This window comes from Xenopus laevis, chromosome 9_10L (assembly GCF_017654675.1).
Source record: "Xenopus laevis strain J_2021 chromosome 9_10L, Xenopus_laevis_v10.1, whole genome shotgun sequence".
Lineage (NCBI taxonomy): Eukaryota > Metazoa > Chordata > Amphibia > Anura > Pipidae > Xenopus > Xenopus laevis.
Window position 1 is genome coordinate 4209132 of NC_054387.1, and position 19539 is coordinate 4228670.

General features: G+C 39.4%; 1 protein-coding gene across 2 annotated transcripts; it reads left to right on the plus strand.

The window, feature by feature from the left end:
• The first annotated feature begins 32 nt into the window (after positions 1-32).
• On the plus strand, positions 33-18839 carry znf281.L (zinc finger protein 281 L homeolog). Of its 2 annotated transcripts, XM_018234793.2 has the most exons (6): positions 37-728; positions 9417-9542; positions 10374-10497; positions 11795-11878; positions 12175-12293; positions 13395-18839. In XM_018234793.2, exons 1-6 carry the CDS (start codon positions 414-416, stop codon positions 15006-15008), a joined length of 2382 nt encoding a protein of 793 aa, XP_018090282.1. In that variant the 5' UTR covers positions 37-413; the 3' UTR covers positions 15009-18839. The 2 variants fall into 2 exon arrangements, with proteins under 2 accessions (XP_018090283.1, XP_018090282.1); XM_018234794.2 differs by lacking the exon at positions 9417-9542 and having other exon boundaries at positions 33-728.
• Positions 18840-19539: the final 700 nt, after the last annotated feature.

Sequence of the window (19539 nt, forward strand, 5' to 3'; positions counted from 1 at the left end):
TGCGCTTGCGCGTTCTGCCTTCTCAAACGTGCATTTCGAGGCCACACTTTGGAACGCAGCGCGCGTGCGCGCCGAGGGCATCCGGCTTGTGCGCAAGTGCGGTCGTCACTGGGCAACTCGGGCGCATGCGCCGCTGGTTTCCACAGTCCGCGGCGCTTGCGCAGTTGGAATCTTGAACCGCTTCTATTGTGGACCGTTCGGGCGTCGTGTTTGTGCCGTAGGCCGGTGTTCCATGACGGTGTTGCCCCGAGGCCGAGAGACACGTCGGGGGTCGGAGAAGGGAGAAGGCGAGGGGAGAGTGTGAGGATGGGCTGCGGCTTCTTTCCCGGGATATTGTAACGGCCTCGGCCTGGTCGGTCCGTGTGAGGAGGAGGCGCCAGTCGCTCCTCGTTGTTCCCGTCAGACAGAGAGTCATGGAGCCCACGTTCCCTCCCAGTATGATCATGTTCAGTCATCTCCCTCCCGTCACCTCCTTCACCCGCCTCGGCTCAGACCTTCTCCCGCCTCCGACTCCTGCGCAGCTGCCGGGCCCCGGGGACATGATCCTGAAGAAGGAACCGGGCTCTCCGCCTCATCACAGCGACTTCCTGCAGGGCCTGGCCGGGATCAAACAGGAGAAGTTCGGGGAGCACGAGCAGTACCGATACTACGGGGACAGACCGGCTGAGATCGTGGAAGTGACGGTGGGAGGCCCGGGCTTGATCCCAGAGCTGGGACTGAACAGAGAGGTGAGACAATGGGCTGCACTAGGCCTACAACTCCCAGCAACTCCCAGCATCCTCCTCTGTGTCTGGCACCGGGGCAAATACATTGGCACATTCCTGGGACTCATTCATTACTGTCTTGTACATTCCTGCAGCAGCAGCAGCTCATTCCATCTCTATCTTTATATACCACCACTGGCTCATTCCATCTATTCATCACTATATATATATCTATACACTCAGATTGTACTGCTGTGTGTGTGTATATATATATATATATCTATCTATATCTGAGTCCCTTCTCCTGCTAGTGATCACCAACGTTCTCATCACATATAACATTCAAGGGCCAGGTCATTCCATCACTATATATTTATAACGAGGGATGCACCAAATCCACTATTTTGGATTCGGCCGAACCCCCGAATCCTTTGCGGAAGATTCGGCCGAATACCGAACCGAATCCGAACCCTAATTTGCATATGCAAATTAGGGGTCGGAAGGGGAAAACATTGTTTACTTCCGTGTTTTGTGACAAAAAGTCACACAATTTCCCTCCCAGCCCCTAAATTGCATATGCAAATGAGGATTTGGATTCGGTTCGGCCGGGCAGAAGGATTTGTCCGAATCCTGCTGAAAAAGGCTGAATCCTGGATTCGGTGCATCCCTATTGCATTCCAGGGCCAGTACTAGCTCATCCAACTATTCATCACAATATATACTGAATGAGCCTGTACTGGTGTGTGTGGATAGATAGATAGATAGAATGAACTGGGCCTAGCGGGGTCCCTTCTCCATCCCTGCTAGCGATCACTGACGTTCTCATTACATATAACATTCCAGGGCCAGGTCATTATATAAATAAACACACCAGTACTAGCTCATCCATCCCTATATATAACATACCATGACCAACTCTTTTATCTCTCTCTCGATATATATATATATATATATATATATATATATATATATATATATATATATATATATATATATATATATATATATATATATATAGTGAGGAGAAGAAGCCAGCACTCACGATAAAGTCACGAATGGTGCCTGGGTGCAGTCCTTGTAGGAAATGGATGTAGAAGAAGAATTGAAGATCGCACTCACAGGTCTTATGTGTAAATAAATCAATTTATTCGGTGAACGGTCGCTGACGTTTCGGCTGATACGACAGCCTTTCTCAAATATATATATATATATCGCGTTGAGTAAAGATCCGCACACACAGGGCTTACCAATCAATTAAAGGTGTTTATTTTAGTATGGGGAGACCTATCTATATATACATACATGGTTAGCAAAGAAACTGCTCTCAAGGACTTTTTAAGTGAAAAAAAAAAAAGTATTTATTTTCAAAGTTTCGGCACCATCACTCATACTGTCTTCAGGAAAGTGCCCGAATGATGGTGCCGAAACGTTGAAAATAAATATTCTTTTCTTTTCACTTAAAAACTCCTTGAGTGCGGTTTCTTTGCTAACCATCAATTGAATTCTTTTGACCAGCACTTAGGCGGATGTCTTTTGGTTTTGAGTGCACCAGTTTGGACTAATAGATATATAGATATAGATATATATATATATATATATATATATATATATATGTTTATATCTATAATCTATTTATATCTATATCCACATTTATATCTTCATTTATATATACTTCCTGAAGAAGGCTAGAGTGTAGTAGCCCAAACACTAAGGTCCCTAGATCTCTTTTTAACTCAACGGAACAGAAAGGAATAGAGATTTGGGCCTCCATGTCCCAAGCCATTTATAACTGTATCCAATAATACCAGGACACACAGTAACCTCTAGCAGAATTGTGATGTAGCTCAAGGCCGGTTAAATCTGAGCGCCCATGCGCCGAGCCATTCATTTACTTACCAGCATCTTATTCAACAGCACAGTCATTTGGGCGCCTCTTTACCAAACAGTTTCCGCAGTCTAGACAATGAATCAGGACTAGGGGTGAGCCAAATCCCAGCTCTTTTTATCAGCATTCAGCCTAATCCAAGAGCCAAACTCAATCCATAACAGACTATTTACCTATGCAGAAGGTTTTGGATTCAGTTCGGTATTGGCGGATTTGGCCGAACCCTGAAAAACGGTTTCCATTCACCCCTAAGCAGAACACAGAACAATCGGTGCCAGCATTAATTTTGTTCTAGCTTAAAAGAAGACTGATTTGGTTATCCCAATACCAAGCCATTCTTCACCCTATACAACATAACAAACTAGAAGAGTTTCCAGATTTCAGCTCTAGCTTAATAACAATAGATTGGGTTTCTCTGTGCCAAGCTATTCCTTATTATTATAATTATTATTATATATATTTATTATACCAGGGCTTTGAGCAGCATTTTCCAGTGTTTTTGTTTAAGCTCAGCAGAATTGCTTGGAACTTTGGGCACCTCTGTACCAAGCCATTTATCATTGTGTATCGCATACTAGAGCTTAGAACAATAGTCCTGGTACCTTATCTCTGCTCAAACATTTAAGCTTTCCTATACCAGGTCATTCATTACTGTATATGATACATCATTGCTTTAGTCTTAGTCATCAATGTTTGTCTCTGTCCCAAGCTAATTATTATTAATATTAACATGTATTTATATAGCGCTAACATATTACGTAGCACTGTAAGGTACCTAACCCACACGTGAGAGCTAATTTCATATGGCAGGGATGCTTAAAGTGGTTTTTCACCTCCCAAAAAACTTTTCTTTTTCAGTTGTATTCAGACTGTTCCCCAGAAATAAAGAGTTTTTTTCAATCACTTTCCATTTTTTCCAAAATCTAATTAACATTTAATGTCCCTGCCTCTGGTGTTTCAGTCTGGAAACTCATTAATTCAAGGTCGGATGCTAAACTGTTACAATTTTGCAACAGACATACATTTAGTTGTCAAATTTTTCAGCAGCATCTTTGGAGTATTAGCAACTTTTGTATCAATTCTAACAGCTGCCTGTAATGTAACCCAGGGATTCTGCTCAGCAGGGACAAAGATAAGAAATGTATCAACTAAATGTATCAATTTAGAACAGTTTACAGGGTCGGCGACCCCCTCCCAGAGCTGCTTTAGAAGGTGAAAAATTACACTTTACACTTCAATATTAGAGAAATGGTCACACACAGAAAATAGAGAAATAACGTTTTTGGAAAAAGTCTTTATTTCTGGTGAACACAAATATAGAGCACAATATGTTTGCGCTGTATAAAAACGTGTTAATAATATGATACACAAAAGCCATGAATATCTTGTAAATTATATCCTTATAAACGGTCATCAGTTATAAACGGTGAGTTCTGATGTCATTTCTGTCACATGACTCACTGAAACTTGTGTATTATAATAAATAAAGTACCCCCAGTTGCAAAATATGAGGATATTAGAAGTTGCTTCGGAGTTCCATGACCTGTATGAAAGCATCGTAGTGAAACTTCTCGGTAACTTATAATATCCTTATAATTTACAAGAAGCGGTACGTTATTCACTACGATCAATCTGGAGCTGGTTAAAGCTATAGTGACATCGCTTATTCAGTTTGGCAAAAGTGCTGTCAAAAGTACCCAATGTCCCGGCAAGGTGCTTCAGCTCCCTGAAGATACTTCAAAAGTGACTACAAAAAACAGGCAGTATAAGTTCGGAAACTATTCCTACCCACTGAGACGCAAATTTAAAGTAAGGCGCTGATGACAAGGTGGTACACTTAGGTAATTCTGTATACCTGAAAGACACACGCATGCATTGCCCAGGCACACCCAATGATACATACAGGGATATATAACACGGGCAAATACATCGAACATACAGTTACATGCAAATATTGACTGATTCAAGCTGTAGAGAGGGCCCTTCTTAATAGGGCTTACAATTTAAAAGGAGAATGGGGATATATATATATATATATATATATATATATATATATATATATATATATATATATATATATATTGAAAAAGGATTGCTGAACTCACAGGGTTTTAGTGAAAAAACAAAAAATGTTTTATTATTAAGCCTCAACGTTGAGGCTTAATAATAAAACATTTTTTATTTTTCACTAAAACACTGTGAGTGCCGCAATCCTTTTTCACTGCTTATTTCCCATGCTGGCACCCAGGTATTAATTTTGTCTACGGAGTGCACCATTCCTTTGGTTATAAATATATATATATATATATATATATATATATATATATATATATATATATATATATATATCTCAAAAAACAGACCGCACTCCAAGGGCTTTTAAGTGAAAAAAGTAGTAGACCTTCCTGAGGACGGCCCGAGTTATGGCGCCGAAACGTCGAGAATAAAATACTACTTTTTTCACTTAAAAGCCCTTGGAGTGCGGTCTGTTTTTTGATATTTAAATTGTTTGTTTTGACCAGCACCTAGGCAATTTGTCAGACTGTTGTGAGTGCACCAGGTTGAATACAGTTTATATATATATATATATATATATATATATATATATATATATATATATATATATATATATATATATATATATATATATATATATATATATATATATATATATATATATATATATATATATATCTCATACATTAACATAAAGGTGCCCATTTATTCCCAGTTATTTCCCAAGGCACTGGCAAAAACTTGATGCACAATGTGCATTATTGGCTTATCAGGTAACAGTCGGGGTGAACTGATGAGCTTTAGAATAATGACACACACAGGTTTTTTTGGGGTTCTTTGTTGTCCGTTGTAGCTTTGGGGGTGGGGTCTTCAATCGCCCCATTTTCCCAATTACAAGCCTTTACCAGGGGATTGTTATTGATTAGAAACACAGACTTCCGTGTTACCAAGTGACGGTTGCTTGCACAAGCATTTACACTGCCGTCTGACTTACTAAAGATTGCGGGTGCCAGAGCACCCCAAATGCCTTTATGAGAGATGCAGTTTAAATCAGAACGAACAGCCTGCTTGTGTATTCTTGCTTCCGTCAGCAATGTGACTCACGTGAGGAAAGGATTTGTCAACTGTCTCTTGCACGTGCTCTTGTTATTTGTTGCTTATAGTTGATATGTGTATAAATATAGATATACCTCCACGGGACTTTCCATTACACAGGCTGAAAGTAGTTCCCCCAACGCTTCAGAAGCGTTCCTCATGCAAGGGAAAGGCAGACTAGCTGTGATTATGGGGGTGTTCACCCCACTCTTGGCCCATCTTTTGTCTTAACCACTGCATATTCAAAAGAAAATAAGTCAAAATGAATAGGGTACTATGTGAATATCATTAACCAATACTTCTATTTTCTTCTCTAACTGATATACAGAGTTCGACTTTCAGCCAGTGTCTCCGTAATCCCTTAAATGATGCGCAAAATGGAACATTGAAGCCTGTGCTTAGACTAGGGCAGGTGGAAAGACAAAATGCAAATGAAATGTAACCTCGGGAATGGGCACACGGGGTACCAAACAACGTATAATTATTTATAGCAGGGGTCTCCAACCTTTTTCCACCTGTGAGCAACATTGAGATGTAAAAATAGTTGGGGTGCAACACAAGCATGAAAAATGTTCCAGGGTGGTGCCAATAAGGGTTGTGATTGGCTATTGGTAGCCCCTATGTGGACTGGCAGCCTACAGGAACCTCTGTTTGGTAGTACACCTGGTTTTTATGCAACTAAAACGTGCCTGGAATTCAAAAATAAGCTCCTGCTTTGAGGCCACTGGGAGCAACATCCAATGGGTTGAGGAGCAACATGTTACTCATGAGCTACTGGTTGGGGACCACTGATTTATAGCAATTAGGGATACGCTGAATCCACCTTTTTCAGCAGGATTTAGCCTAATACAAAATCCCATGATTTTTCATCATACAAACAAGGAAGTCAAACATTTATAAACCGTGCGCACTGATTCGTTTCCCTAATATTCATATGCAAATTAAGATTCGGTTAGGTATTCAGCCAAATCCTTAACAAAGGATTCGGTGCGTCCCTTATAGCAATGCGTTCATTGATTGAATTAGAGATTATCTTATTATTTACCATACACATATACTTTCAGCATGGCCTCAATGTGTAAGTTTTTGGACTACGTGGTAGTATCCCTGGGTCGCTTCATACATACAGGTCTGTAATATTCATTAACGGGGACATTTCTATGCTCAGAGTCTGTAATAAACACCATTTCTTTGAAAAGGCCATACATTTTTATACATTGGAAATGCACCTTTCATAAGGATTTTTGACAAAGATATTCAGGATTCTACTACCGGTATAGGACCTGTTATTCAGAATGCTCGGGACCTGGGGTTTTCTGGATAATGGATCTTTCAGTGATTTGGATCTTCATACCTTAAAGGGATACTGTCATGGGGAAAAAACATTTTTTCCAAATGAATCAGTTAATAGTGCTGCTCCAGCTGAATTCTGCACTGAAATCCATTTCTCAAAAGAGCAAACAGATTTTTTTATATTCAATTTTGAAATCTGACATGGGGCTAGACATATTGTCAATTTCCCAGCTGCCCCTGGTCATGTGACTTGTGCTCTGATAAACTTCTAGCCCCATGCCAGATTTCAAAATTGAATATAAAAAAATCTGTTTGCTATATGCCCTGTATCCTTAGCAATGTTAAATGATGTCCTGCCCTGCCTTGAGCTTTAATGTGGTCTGCTCACTTTTCTTTTTGTTGTTCTGTCCCAAAAATAAATCTGTCCTGGTAGATTGCTTTAGTTTGACTTTGCCTCCAATAAGGATTAATTATATCTTAGTTGGGATCAAGTACAAACGACTGTTTTATTATTACACAGAAAAAGGAAATCAGTTTTAAACTTTTGGATAAAATGGAGTCTATGGGAGACGGCCTTTCCGTAATTTGGCGCTTACGGGATAACAAATCCCATACCTGTACTTTTTTGTATTTGAGGACTAATCTGCTACGTCATGGCGGTGTATTGATGAATTCATGGGGAGGCATGCAGCTATGTGCTCTGACTCCATCCTTGTCTGGGGCAAGGGAAAGGGAACGCGCTGCTATTCTAGATGTTGCAGAACTGCTGCTCTCTGCGTTCCTCCCACAGCTGCTGGAATATATGATGTGGTGAGATCCGGTGCTAAAATATGTGGATCAACTAATGTCCAGTGGCGTTATTGGTCCATATGTCCTTGTATAAATAGCAATAAAATTGCAGGCTATTTTTGTTTCACCCTGACTTTGTTTGTTTCACTTTTCATTCTTTAGCTCGGAATTTTGATTTTTTTTTTAAATCTCATTCCAAAGGATTGCTTCTAAATTCCATTATGCAGTGACAAACATGATGTTTCATTCGCTCCTTGGAACACACATTGGCTGCTGGAGATGTTTTTGGCTTTCTTTTTTGGGCTGCAGATGTGGGTGGTCTGTGTGATTGAAGCCCAGTGTTTTGTCTCGGTGCAGTCGTATCCCGCGTGCCTCCCGATTTGCATAACAATTATTGTTCCATCTGTCCCCATGGATTATGTACGCATGGACGGACGCTTTTCAGCCGAGCTCAGTATGTAAGGCTTGTGTTTATAGGTCTTCTTAAACCGGAAGCTGCCCAGTTGCGACTAGTGTATTTTTTTTTATCATACGCTTAAAGGCCCATTTATTATAGGTCAAATTTCAATTTCATGTGTTTTTTTTTAAAAATTTTTTAAATTTATATATACTCACAATTCGACTGACAGGTTATTTAAGAAAAAAAATGAATGCCTACTATTTGATCGAACGGTTCAGACTCAAATTCGATTCGTTGTCAATTTCTACAAATGGAGTTTTTTCTCCCAAAACAAAAAAAAAACGAATGTAAGGAAGGCTATTAACATCTCCAAATGGCTCAACGGACCTCTGCCATTGACTTGTACATGAACTCGGCAGATTTAAGGGCAGAGACACCCGGGCAGATTCTGGGAGATTAGTCGCCCGGCGAAAAACCTCCTCTTTTTTGGGGCGACTTCAGAAAACGAATCGATCCGAGCGCCGTCCCGCCGGTGATTTACTTTCAAGCCAACAGGAGGCAGATCGGGGAGATTAGTCGCCCCTGAAGAAGAGGAGATTTGTCGCTGGTAAACGAAACTTCCTGAATCTGAGCGTGTCCTGACCCATTGTTTTTTTTAAAAAATCTTTTAATTATGTCTTTCCAGCTTTCAATTGGGGGTCACTGACCTCACACGAAAACAAATGTTCTGTAAGGCTACTTATATATTGTTACTTTTTTTTTTTATTACTCCTCTTTCTATTCAGGCTTCTCCTATTCATATTTCAGTCTCAAACGGTGCATGGTTGCTAGGGGAATTTGAAATAAGATCTGCTCCATCTCTGTGGAAATAAAGGGACGCACCGAATTCTGAATCCAAATCCTAATTTGCATAGGCAAATTAGGGGTGGGGAAGGAAATAATGTCACTTTTCAATGCAAAACAAGGAAGTAAACCCCCCCTTTTACTCCTTCCTGCCCCTAATTTGCATATGCGAATTAGGATTCAGTTCGGTATTCGGCCAAATCTATCACTAAGGATTCGGGGATTTGGCGAATCCCAAATAGTGGTTTTGTAGCATTCTTAGTGGAAATAATTAACCTCGTGTTTTAATAATATAATACATAACATTCGCTGCAGTACGTTGCAACTTTTACCATTTTGGTTGGACCATTGCGAGTATTTTAACCCTCATACTCCCAATATCTCCCCACAGCTGTTAATAAGGGCAGAAAAAAATGGCTACGACCCTACACAGAGTCCTTCCAACAAGAAGATGAAGCGGCTTAACTCAGAAGCTCAGGAAGCAAAATCCAAACGCAGGCGGAGCGACTCCTCTAAAGTAAGAGCCTTGCTCTGAACTCACACTAACTTCTAACTTAAGGTGGCCATAGACGCACCCATAATATAGTACGAACCTAATTATCGTACGATATTGGTTGCGTGTATGGTGGGAGATGAGACGACCAATATCGGCAGAAGAGTTGGATATCCGTCAGCTTGTTGATTGGGCTGGCTGGAAAATTTCGATCAGGTGCTTTTGAAGGAACCCAAACATCGGCCATTGTTAGTGCTGAATTGTCAGATACAGGTAGAATTCTATTGTTTCTGTCTGACGATGTCTTTACACGTGTGTATTGAAACAAACGAGATTTCCTGTGACCAATGGTCGCAAGAACGATCATCGTTGTTACATCTAGGGATGCACCGGATTCAGTATTTTGGATTCAGCCGAATCCTTTTGCGAACGATTCGGCCGAATACCGAACTGAATCCTAACTTGCATATGCAAATTAGAAGTGGGAAGAGGAAAACATTTTTTTTACTTCCTTGTTTTGTGACAACGCAATTTCCCTCCCTGCCCCTAATTTGCATATGTAAGTTCGGATTCGGTTTGGCCGGGCAGAAGGATTCAGCCGAATCCTGGATTCTGTGCATCCCTAGTTACATCTATGGTCACCTCTAGAGTTAAGCTCCGCGATGCCCTTTATGAAGTGCTGATGAGAATGAAGTAATACAGAGCTGTCCAACTTGAGGGCATTGACCGGTTCTAAAATAAAATATTGATGGATCTTCTACTGCAAACATTTTATTATTTCTTATTTAAGGCTTGACCCAGTTCTTGCAAGCTTTTCTGCACAGGGTCTTCTAAACACAATTCTTTTCTCTCCAGTCTGTAGGTGGTGATGGTGAAGCTGCTAGTTTATCTCCAAATCAGAAACCTCATATCTGTGAACACTGCAGTGCTGCTTTCAGGAGTTCCTATCATTTGCGGAGACATGTCCTCATCCATACAGGTATGATGGGGAAAACACAAGTCAATTTCTTAGTTGTTCTTTTTGCTCCCTGTCTGAAATAAGCCCAGTCAGTTGGACATATGTAAAAAGAGATTCAGGTAGTGCTTGAAATGTTAAATTTTTTTTTTTGGTGTCTGCCTCTAACTTATAAGGACCATTTCCCCATCATTTTTAAGAATGGTAGTCACTCCGCTCCTTCCTCATTTTGTGGGAACTTGACTTGGATATCAGACAACGTGTCTATACTTAGAAGGTTTTCTAAGTCTCAAAATCAGTTTGGTATGGAACAAGATGAGGGAGTGGTTGATAGGAACCAAGAAAAGGGACCGCTACTGCTCTGCGTACTCCAAACCAGGTGCTCAGTCGAACAGTGTCCCCACTGCTGACGTCCAATAACTCAGAACAGGCAGACGGCACTTCTGGAATAGGTTTATTGGGGTTGCTGCTGTAGAACCTAATGCGTTTCGGGAGTAAATCCCTTAATCATAGGTGGTTGAATCATAGGTGGTTGAATGAGTGGTTGAATCACACTGCCATGGTCTATACAACTGGGCAGCAAATATATTTTTGGCGTCCATCTTTATATAAGCCCAGTGGAATGAGATCATGCCAGTAAATGGTTTAGTTCCTTTAAATGGGACCCGTCGCCCAAAAAAGTTTATTCAAAATCCTATTTTATCACGTTTAGTCAAGCAAAATTAACTTTAATTACACTATATAAATTATTTAAATCTCGTTTCCTTCAGTCTGGGAATTCAAAATTATAACAAGCAGGCAGGAGCCATATTGTGGACACGGTTATTAAGACAAGTCTTGTATCATCTCAGGATCTTGTTTGTGCACCAGAATGGGGGACCTGATGTCCATCCCCATGTCCTGGCTACACAATTAAACGGTGAAGAGAACGGGGGAATGTGGGGAGAGCAGTGACATCCAAGAAGTGTTGAATGGAAAGTGAAAGTAATTGTCTGCCCCACTTCTAAGCCTAAGGCTGACAATATTTGATTGACAGCTGAGATGTTTAAATGAGCTTACAAGAGCTATGAATGCTTTAAAAAAAAAAAAAAAAAGAAATTGGATTTCATGTTTAATTTGAAAAGGACTTTTATTATACAGATATTTGTGTCTGGTCAACTTTAAATATGTACTTTTCCTGTATACCAGGTCCCATCTGCTAAATCCAGTGCTTTCATGCACATTACCAATTTATGTTAGAATGAAAATTCCTATTTAGCCATTTGTAGTCCTTTTTTTTTTCCAGCTTAGATCTTTAACATTCCCTTCATTCTCTTCACAGGTGAAAGACCTTTTCAGTGCAGTCAGTGCAATATGAGTTTTATTCAGAAGTATTTGCTACAGCGGCATGAAAAAATTCACAGTGGTATGTAAAAGTTACTTTTCTTTTGTAATGTGAACTGTGTAGCAGTTATGTTGCAGTTGCCATTCTGTGAAGGGTTAATATTATGTGTTAGCTTAATGCTGACTAAGGCCTTAAGCAAAGGCTTCCTATTAATTAAGAGTCAACTTTGTGCTGAAGGATTCTTCTGGATTCCTTCTGGCAGTTATATGAAATGTTTTGCCTTTAAATCGCTTTTGATTTGATATAATGTATAAATGTGTTGTTATAGAATCTGTTCGCATTACCCTACTAAAATTTTCTAAATTTTGTTTACGTAGGAGAAAAGCCTTTCAATTGTGATCAGTGTAATATGAAGTTTATACAGAAATACCACATGGAAAGGCACAAGAGGACTCACAGCGGGGAAAAGCCATACAAATGTGATACATGCCAGCAGGTAAGGCAATAAGTATTCGAATAATGTGTCTTCCATAATTCGCGATTGCTTGTCTTGTCAATGACTTGTCTAAAACCATATTTCATTTCAGTATAAAAATTATACTGCCTTTTTTTCCAAATTAAATCAGTTAATAGTGCTGCTCCGGTAGAATTCTGCACTGAAATCCATTTCTCAAAAGAGCAAACAGATTTTTTTTATATTCAATTTTGAAATCTGACATGGGGCTAGACATATTGTCAATTTCCCAGCTGCCCCAAGTCATGTGACTTGTGCCCTGATAAACTTCAATCACTCTTTACTGCTGTACTGCAAGTTAGTGATATCACCCCCCTCCCTTTTTCCCCCCAGCAGCCAAACAACAGAACAATGGGAAGGTAACCAGATAGCAGCTCCCGAACACAAGATAACAGCTGCCTGGTAGATCTAAGAACAGCACTCAATAGTAAAAACCCATGTCCCACTGAGACGCATTCAGTTACATTGAGAAGGAAAAACAGCAGCCTGACAGAAAGCATTTCTCTCCTAAAGTGCAGGCACAAGTCACATGACTGGGGGCAGCTGGGAAATTGACAAAATGTCTAGCCCCATGTCAGATTTCAAAATTGAATATAAAAAAATCTGTTTGCTCTTTTGAGAAATGGATTTCAGTGCAGAATTCTGCTGGAGTAGCACTATTAACTGATGCGTTTTGAAAAAAAACATGTTTTCCGATGACAGTATCCCTTTAAGCCCTTTTTGGGTAGCCTTTTTGACCACCTAATGTCATCCCATCTGCCAACTTGTCTAGTGGTAATTTTCCATTGAGATCATCAAGTTGAACAGGTGCTGGCAGTTGGCTCTCTGCCACTCTGATTTACTCATGTAGTTGGTAGGCTAAGCAAACTGATGACCTATAGGGGCAAATGAATTCACTGTAGTTTTCCTGTTTGCTAGAATTGAGCATTATTTTTGAAAGGTTAAAAAAAACAGCTGTTTGTAATTCTACAAAGAAGCCTGAAAAGGTGTAATTCTGTGTAGTAAGTGCAGTAGAAGAACTTCATTTATTGTCTCTTCTTTTTCCAATATGTCTGTTTAACGGAAGCCTTGTCTATATTACAGTATTTCTCAAGAACGGATAGGTTGCTGAAGCACAAGAGAACATGTGGCGAAACTATCAATAAAGGATCCATGGAAGCTGGGTCATCGAACCCTAGTCTGGATAATTTGTCGGGTAATTTTGACTTATCTCAGGGAAATTCAAATTTTTCTGGGCGAAAGAAAGGCAAGTCCAGAAATGGCTCCGCACACAAGGACCAGAAGCCGAGCATCAAACTTAATGAGACCCATTTGACACCTGGACTCAATATCCAAAATTTTGCAGTGGATGTTCCTCTAGTGTCTTCCAGCAGTGGATCTGGCATGGATGACTTAAATGCCAAGGTGCCAAAACTAGTTTTTAAGAAGGTAAGGGGGAAACAAGAGAAAAACGACCTCCAGTTGGAGGCTCAGTCATCCAACATGGTTATTCATAAACTTTCAGAGAAGAGTAATAGCCCCTTGGACATGGTGGAAAATGCCGGTGTAGACACTATGAACCTTCTGCACAGTTCAGGTAACAAAGGTCATACAAGTAGCAATTATGACGATGCAATGCAGTTCCTGAAAAAGAGAAGGTATTTGCAGGCTGCTAGTGGTAACGGTGCCTATGCAGTGAATGTAGGCCACATGGTGTCTCAGCAGTCAGTTATTCAGTCTGCAGTTTCTAGTGTTATGGATGGAGACAACCCATTGACTCTTATAGACTCACAGTCGCTGAATGTCGAGATAAAGAACTGTCAAGACAAGTCTGTTATTCCCGACGAGGTGCTTCAGAGTATTTTGGATCATTACACACACAAGTCGGTAGGCCACCCTGATGTTCCTTTTAGCATTTCTGAACACCATGTAGATCTGCACGCGACAGGAGACAGTGATTTGGTACAGGACAACGTCTGTTCAGATTCTCAATCGTCCCAAAACGACAAGGCCAACATGTTTCAAGAGTACTCCAAATACCTTCAGCAAGCTTTGGAAAGAACAAGCCATACAACTACTTTTCCACTTGGTCCCAGTTTACAGTTTGTCAGCTTGTCTTCATCTCTCGCAAACCATAATTTGTTTTCTGACAAGCAAATATACACTACATCGCCTCTCGATTGTGGATTCAATCAGTCGGTCACATCAGTATTGCCAACTACCTTACCAAAGTCACATTTTGGAATGGTTGTGGGCCCCCAAACAGGGTTCTCCTTATCCTTGGAGACAACACATCAGCAGCTAACTCCTTCCCAGGAGCTGGCTGACCAAATTGACCCACACAAAACCTTAGACGCATCTGCCAACTATCAGATTTCATCTCAGGAATTGAATGGGCAGAAAGATCAGCAGAAGAACCTAGAGTCTACTTCAGGCTATCACCTTCAACCTCAGGAGTTGGCAAGTACGCTAGAGCCACAGAAGGATGTCCGACAGCGAGCTACCTGCCAGATAGAGAACTTTGCACAAGCATTTGGTTCTCAGTTCAAATCTGGTAACAGGGTGCCAATCTCATTTAACACTACCACTGATGGGGGAGTGGATCACAGGTTGAGGACTTCAACTCCAGAATTCTCAGGGTACACAAATTTGCTATCTGATGTTCATGACACAGGTAGTGCAAGAGTCAAGACTCCAACTAGTCAGAGTTTCAGGTGAGGCTGAGCGTATTACTTGGCTCCAGAGGTCTTTTAAAAACATGGTGTATTTTTTATTTTGATAACACTGCCATTAGAATGTTTCTACACAATCGTAATAAGAATTATGTAACCTATGCCCTGTCAATGCAAAATTTTTGTTTATATATAAAGTGTTGTGATAGTTCAGCCTGTATCTAATTTTTAATCAAAATTAGTTAGGAAAAAAAGGGGAGGGGGAGAGCCTGGGTAGCCAAAATATTTAATTTGGGAGATAAAGGTTTTTCAATCAGCCTCTAATTGAGATATTGAGGTGGGGGAGGTGAGGGAGGGGGGAGACTAGGATATAAATGCCCATGGTCTTAAAAAAACAAAAAAACTTGGGTTTCAAATTTGTGGGCTCAGGAACCAATATTGAGGCTGAGGTCACGGAATTATAAAAAAAAAAATGTGAAGTTAATTTAACGTGTAATTGGTTATTTTTCCCAAACAATCACATTGATGTCACATGTTCAAAGTAGGTCACATCTGTAGTCTGTTCCATTAGCTCTGTTTGTTTACTCTCAAGATTTGAACATTTTTTGTCAAATTATGTATGTACAGTTATTTCCTTTCGATATACCTCATTTTTACTGTTCATGCAGCATTCAGGAACATATGTATTTCGCAATATCGTTTCGCTATAATAAAAAGAAACCGTTGTGTTACAATTGTTTTATAGAGGTGTCTAGAGTTTTATAGAAAAGTGCAAAATAAGAGATATTGACTATATCCGTAGAAGACAATGTTTTTTTTCTAATAGACCTATTCAATTGGCTCAACCACCCAGTGAAAACTTGATGTAAAACGTAGATCCTTGCATTTTGCTCCACCATATCATATATACAGATGGACAGCATTTTCCATGGAATTTAGGAAAAGGTTTGAAGGTTAGGCCCAAGATATTCCTGGTCTCTTTTAGTAGACTATCAAGTCCAACGTGAAGTCAAAAGCCAATTAAATAGCAGAAGGCTTGTTTGGAACAAAGGTTACTTTTCGTTCCAGTGTTGATAATACAGTGTTACTCACCACAAACTCCTTATGACTTCTAGGACCAATATGCAAAGTATTTCCACCTTATAATTTTTCCTTATACCTAAAAATATATTTGGTTACGATAACTCAATCTTCAAATATTTTCCTTGTGCTTGGATATGAGTGCTAAACTAAATATCCTAATATATCAGACACATTTTAGTACAAGCTCCATTTTTAAAGGTCCAACCCTTGGCTCATAAAAGTCTATAGAATATATCAGACATATTTTAGTTCAAGCCCCATTTTTGAGGTCCAACCCATGGCTCATAAAAGTCTATAGAATATATCAGACATATTTTAGTTTAAGCTCCATTTTTGAGGTCCAACCCTTGGCTCATAAAAGTCTAAAGAATATATCAGACCCATTTTAGTTTAAGCTCCATTTTTGAGGTCCAACCCTTGGCTCTTAAAAGTCTATAGAATATATCGGATACATTTTAGTTCAAGCCCCATTTATGAGGTCCAACCCATGGCTCATAAAAGTCTATAGAATATATCACACATTTTAGTTTAAACTCCATTTTTGAGGTCCAACCATTGGCTCATAAAAGTCTATAGAATATATCAGACATATTTTAGTTCAAGCTCCATTTTTGAGGTCCAACCCTTGGCTCATAAAAGTCTAAAGAATATATCAGACACATTTTAGTTTAAGCTCCATTTTTGAGGTCCAACCCTTGGCTCTTAAAAGTCTATAGAATATATCGGACACATTTTAGTTCAAGCCCCATTTTTGAGGTCCAACCCATGGCTCATAAAAGTCTATAGAGCCCAAAGCAAAAAAAGTGTTCACCCAAGATCTCAGCCTAAGTAAAGTATCTAGCGTTGCTTAAAGGCATTCTCCTCAAATATCTCCCTAACTGGCCTTCAGGCTGTGCTCCTCCTATCCACTGCTCATGGCCAGCCCCTAACCCTACAAGAATTTATATTGTTTGATTGTTGGTAAGGACAGGGTACGGAATGTTTGTAGAAATATCACCTAAATGACCTGACATTGGATTTGTTTTACATTTTTTTGTCATTTTTACTAGATTGAAATATTTAAAAATCATATCAAATGATCCACGTGTATCAATTTCAGGAAGTCTGTATATAATAAAGACTGGATCCAATCATGATAACTCTTTAAAATATAAATCATGCTTAGCAGACTGAAAGGCACATCAAACATGGCCGATATTCCCACAAAATAAAAGCCTCCCTGTAATACGTGTAAAGGTGGCCTCACAGGTCGTTTTGCACAATATTCAGTACTTGTATGGTGGGAGACGAGGCAACCGATATTGGTTGTCTCGTCAATCAGCAAAGACGGAAAGTAATTGAACAGCGGCAAAAGGATCCTGCTGAATCGTCAGAAAGAGGTAGAATTCTATCGTTTCTACATCTGACGATTAACGTTTGTAGTGAAAAATAGTAACTGCTATGACCACCTTAGAGCTGATGAATTTTTTCCAGATTGTCTTATTGGTTCACAACGACACATTTCATGTTTTTTTCCTTGGAAATTAAACATTTTCACAGCTAAAGCAGCACAGGAGTACCGACCTGGCTGCGTTTAGGCATTTACTTGCTGCACACTCCCCTAGGGACAAATGGGTTACCCATATTTGTTTTGCTCTGTAGTCCTCGTAGAGTAACTGGGGCTTAACATGTAACCATGGACACTTGCTATTATGGAAATATAACCACTAACCCCAGGATATCTGGTCGTGGGTTGGCTCTAGAGAATTAAAAATTCCAGTTAGTATCCCTGTAGTTGAGCACCTATTTCAAAGTAATGCAGATATTCCTTTGATCTGCCTGCTATGATTTGGTACTGTATCAGATTTAACAGCCCCAATTGGAGGGATTTTTAAGAGTAACATCCATGTGCCATAATGTCTGCATATGGTTCCCCCTTTAAGGATAAAATTGCATTTATCATCAGGGGAATTTAACCACAATTTTTTTTAAATTTCGATATAAGATGCCACACGTTTCCTGCCAACGTGGCATACACTTGTCTGCAATAATAAACATTCTTGAGCCAGTGTTAAAGGGGGAACCAGCACTTGTACAACTGGCTAAGATATGCCATGGTACAGGTTCGATCCCACCTTATTCCATAGACTACTCTAGAAGAATATTAGTCTGCAATAATTTGCTGCAGACCCTATTTATCCTAAAATCTAGTCGTTAACCTCGCTAGTGCTTCAGCTTCCCCCCTGTCCTATTTTTTAATCAACATCATAAAGCAAGTATTAATAGACACCGCCAGATTCCGCAATACCCCAATATTTTGCCTTTCGAGATCGATTCGACAGAGGTAGTCCCATAAATAAGATGGATCAGTCCATTCAGCATTTGTCTAGATATAAGTCATCTCTTTTCAGCTCGGTATGTTCTGTATTAAAGATGCATTGTCCTTTTAGAATGGGGTAAATGCTTTTGAAATCAGTATTAAAGTAAATATATTTAAAAAATATATATATAGATATATATATGAAAATATATATATATGTTCCTGTTTGTAAATGAATTAGCAGTGCAATAAAACATTTCAGAAATTCTGCTTTTCTTTGCGCCATGCAAGAATAATATGCACGATTTTTTTTTTGTTTTTTTTTGGAATTCTTGATTTTGATACCCCCTCCCCTTTGTAAGAGAGAGCGAAAATTCTCCGTGACCGTTGGTAAAGCCATTTTTTTTTTTAATAAATGTATGGAAGTAAATTGGTTCTAGTTCTTTTTTGCTGCTGGATAAAGTAAAGTTATGCATCTGCTGAAAGAAAAAGGAAGCAGTTTGTTGGTCCCGTCAAGATTCACATCGAAAGACTTGTGTTGGCGATGTGGCTGGGATTCAACCCCAATATTTTTATAGCAGACTGAATCATTTCTCTGGATTTCTCGGAAGAACAATCCGGTGTTTGGATTGCTTTTAACCATAAGACTTTGAGGACTCTTATTCCTTTGGAAACAGACTGAAGATAATCTTGGAAGTATTATTGCCTTTTTTTTAACCATTATCTTTTTTTTTTTTTTTTCCTGTGTAATTTCATATTGTCTTTCTGTATGTATTGTTAATGGTTTATTTATACACTACAGCAATGCAATGTTTAAAAGTATCAAAATCAGCAACCTGTCTGCAATGAATTGCCATCAGTTATATACGTGTGTATATATATGTTTGCGTGTGTATGTATATATGTATGTGGTTCTTTAATATATATGTATACACCCACATATATGTATGTGTGTATATATAGATATGAAACCTGTCACCCAAAGTCCATATGTGCTCGACTTCAGGAAATACAAATAGACTGGAAAAGGAAAAAGTTTATTAATTGTAGCTGTTACATTGCAAGATGCACAGAGGCTCCTTTTCCCCGCACCTACCCAGTTGCCCTATGCTGTCATATGCTTAGGTATTACTTTTGGGGAAGCAGACTATACATCATTGTGGATTTGTAAAGCCTTAATGTGGATTTTCATGCT

Bases quoted from the DNA above. Each gene is read 5' to 3' on its own strand.
- znf281.L (XM_018234793.2), top strand. From the start codon at position 414: ATGGAGCCCACGTTCCCTCCCAGTATGATCATGTTCAGTCATCTCCCT. The intron at 729-9,416 runs GTGAGACAATGG...ATCTCCCCACAG, and splicing joins AGCTGGGACTGAACAGAGAG to CTGTTAATAAGGGCAGAAAA. The intron at 11,879-12,174 runs GTATGTAAAAGT...TTGTTTACGTAG, and splicing joins GCATGAAAAAATTCACAGTG to GAGAAAAGCCTTTCAATTGT.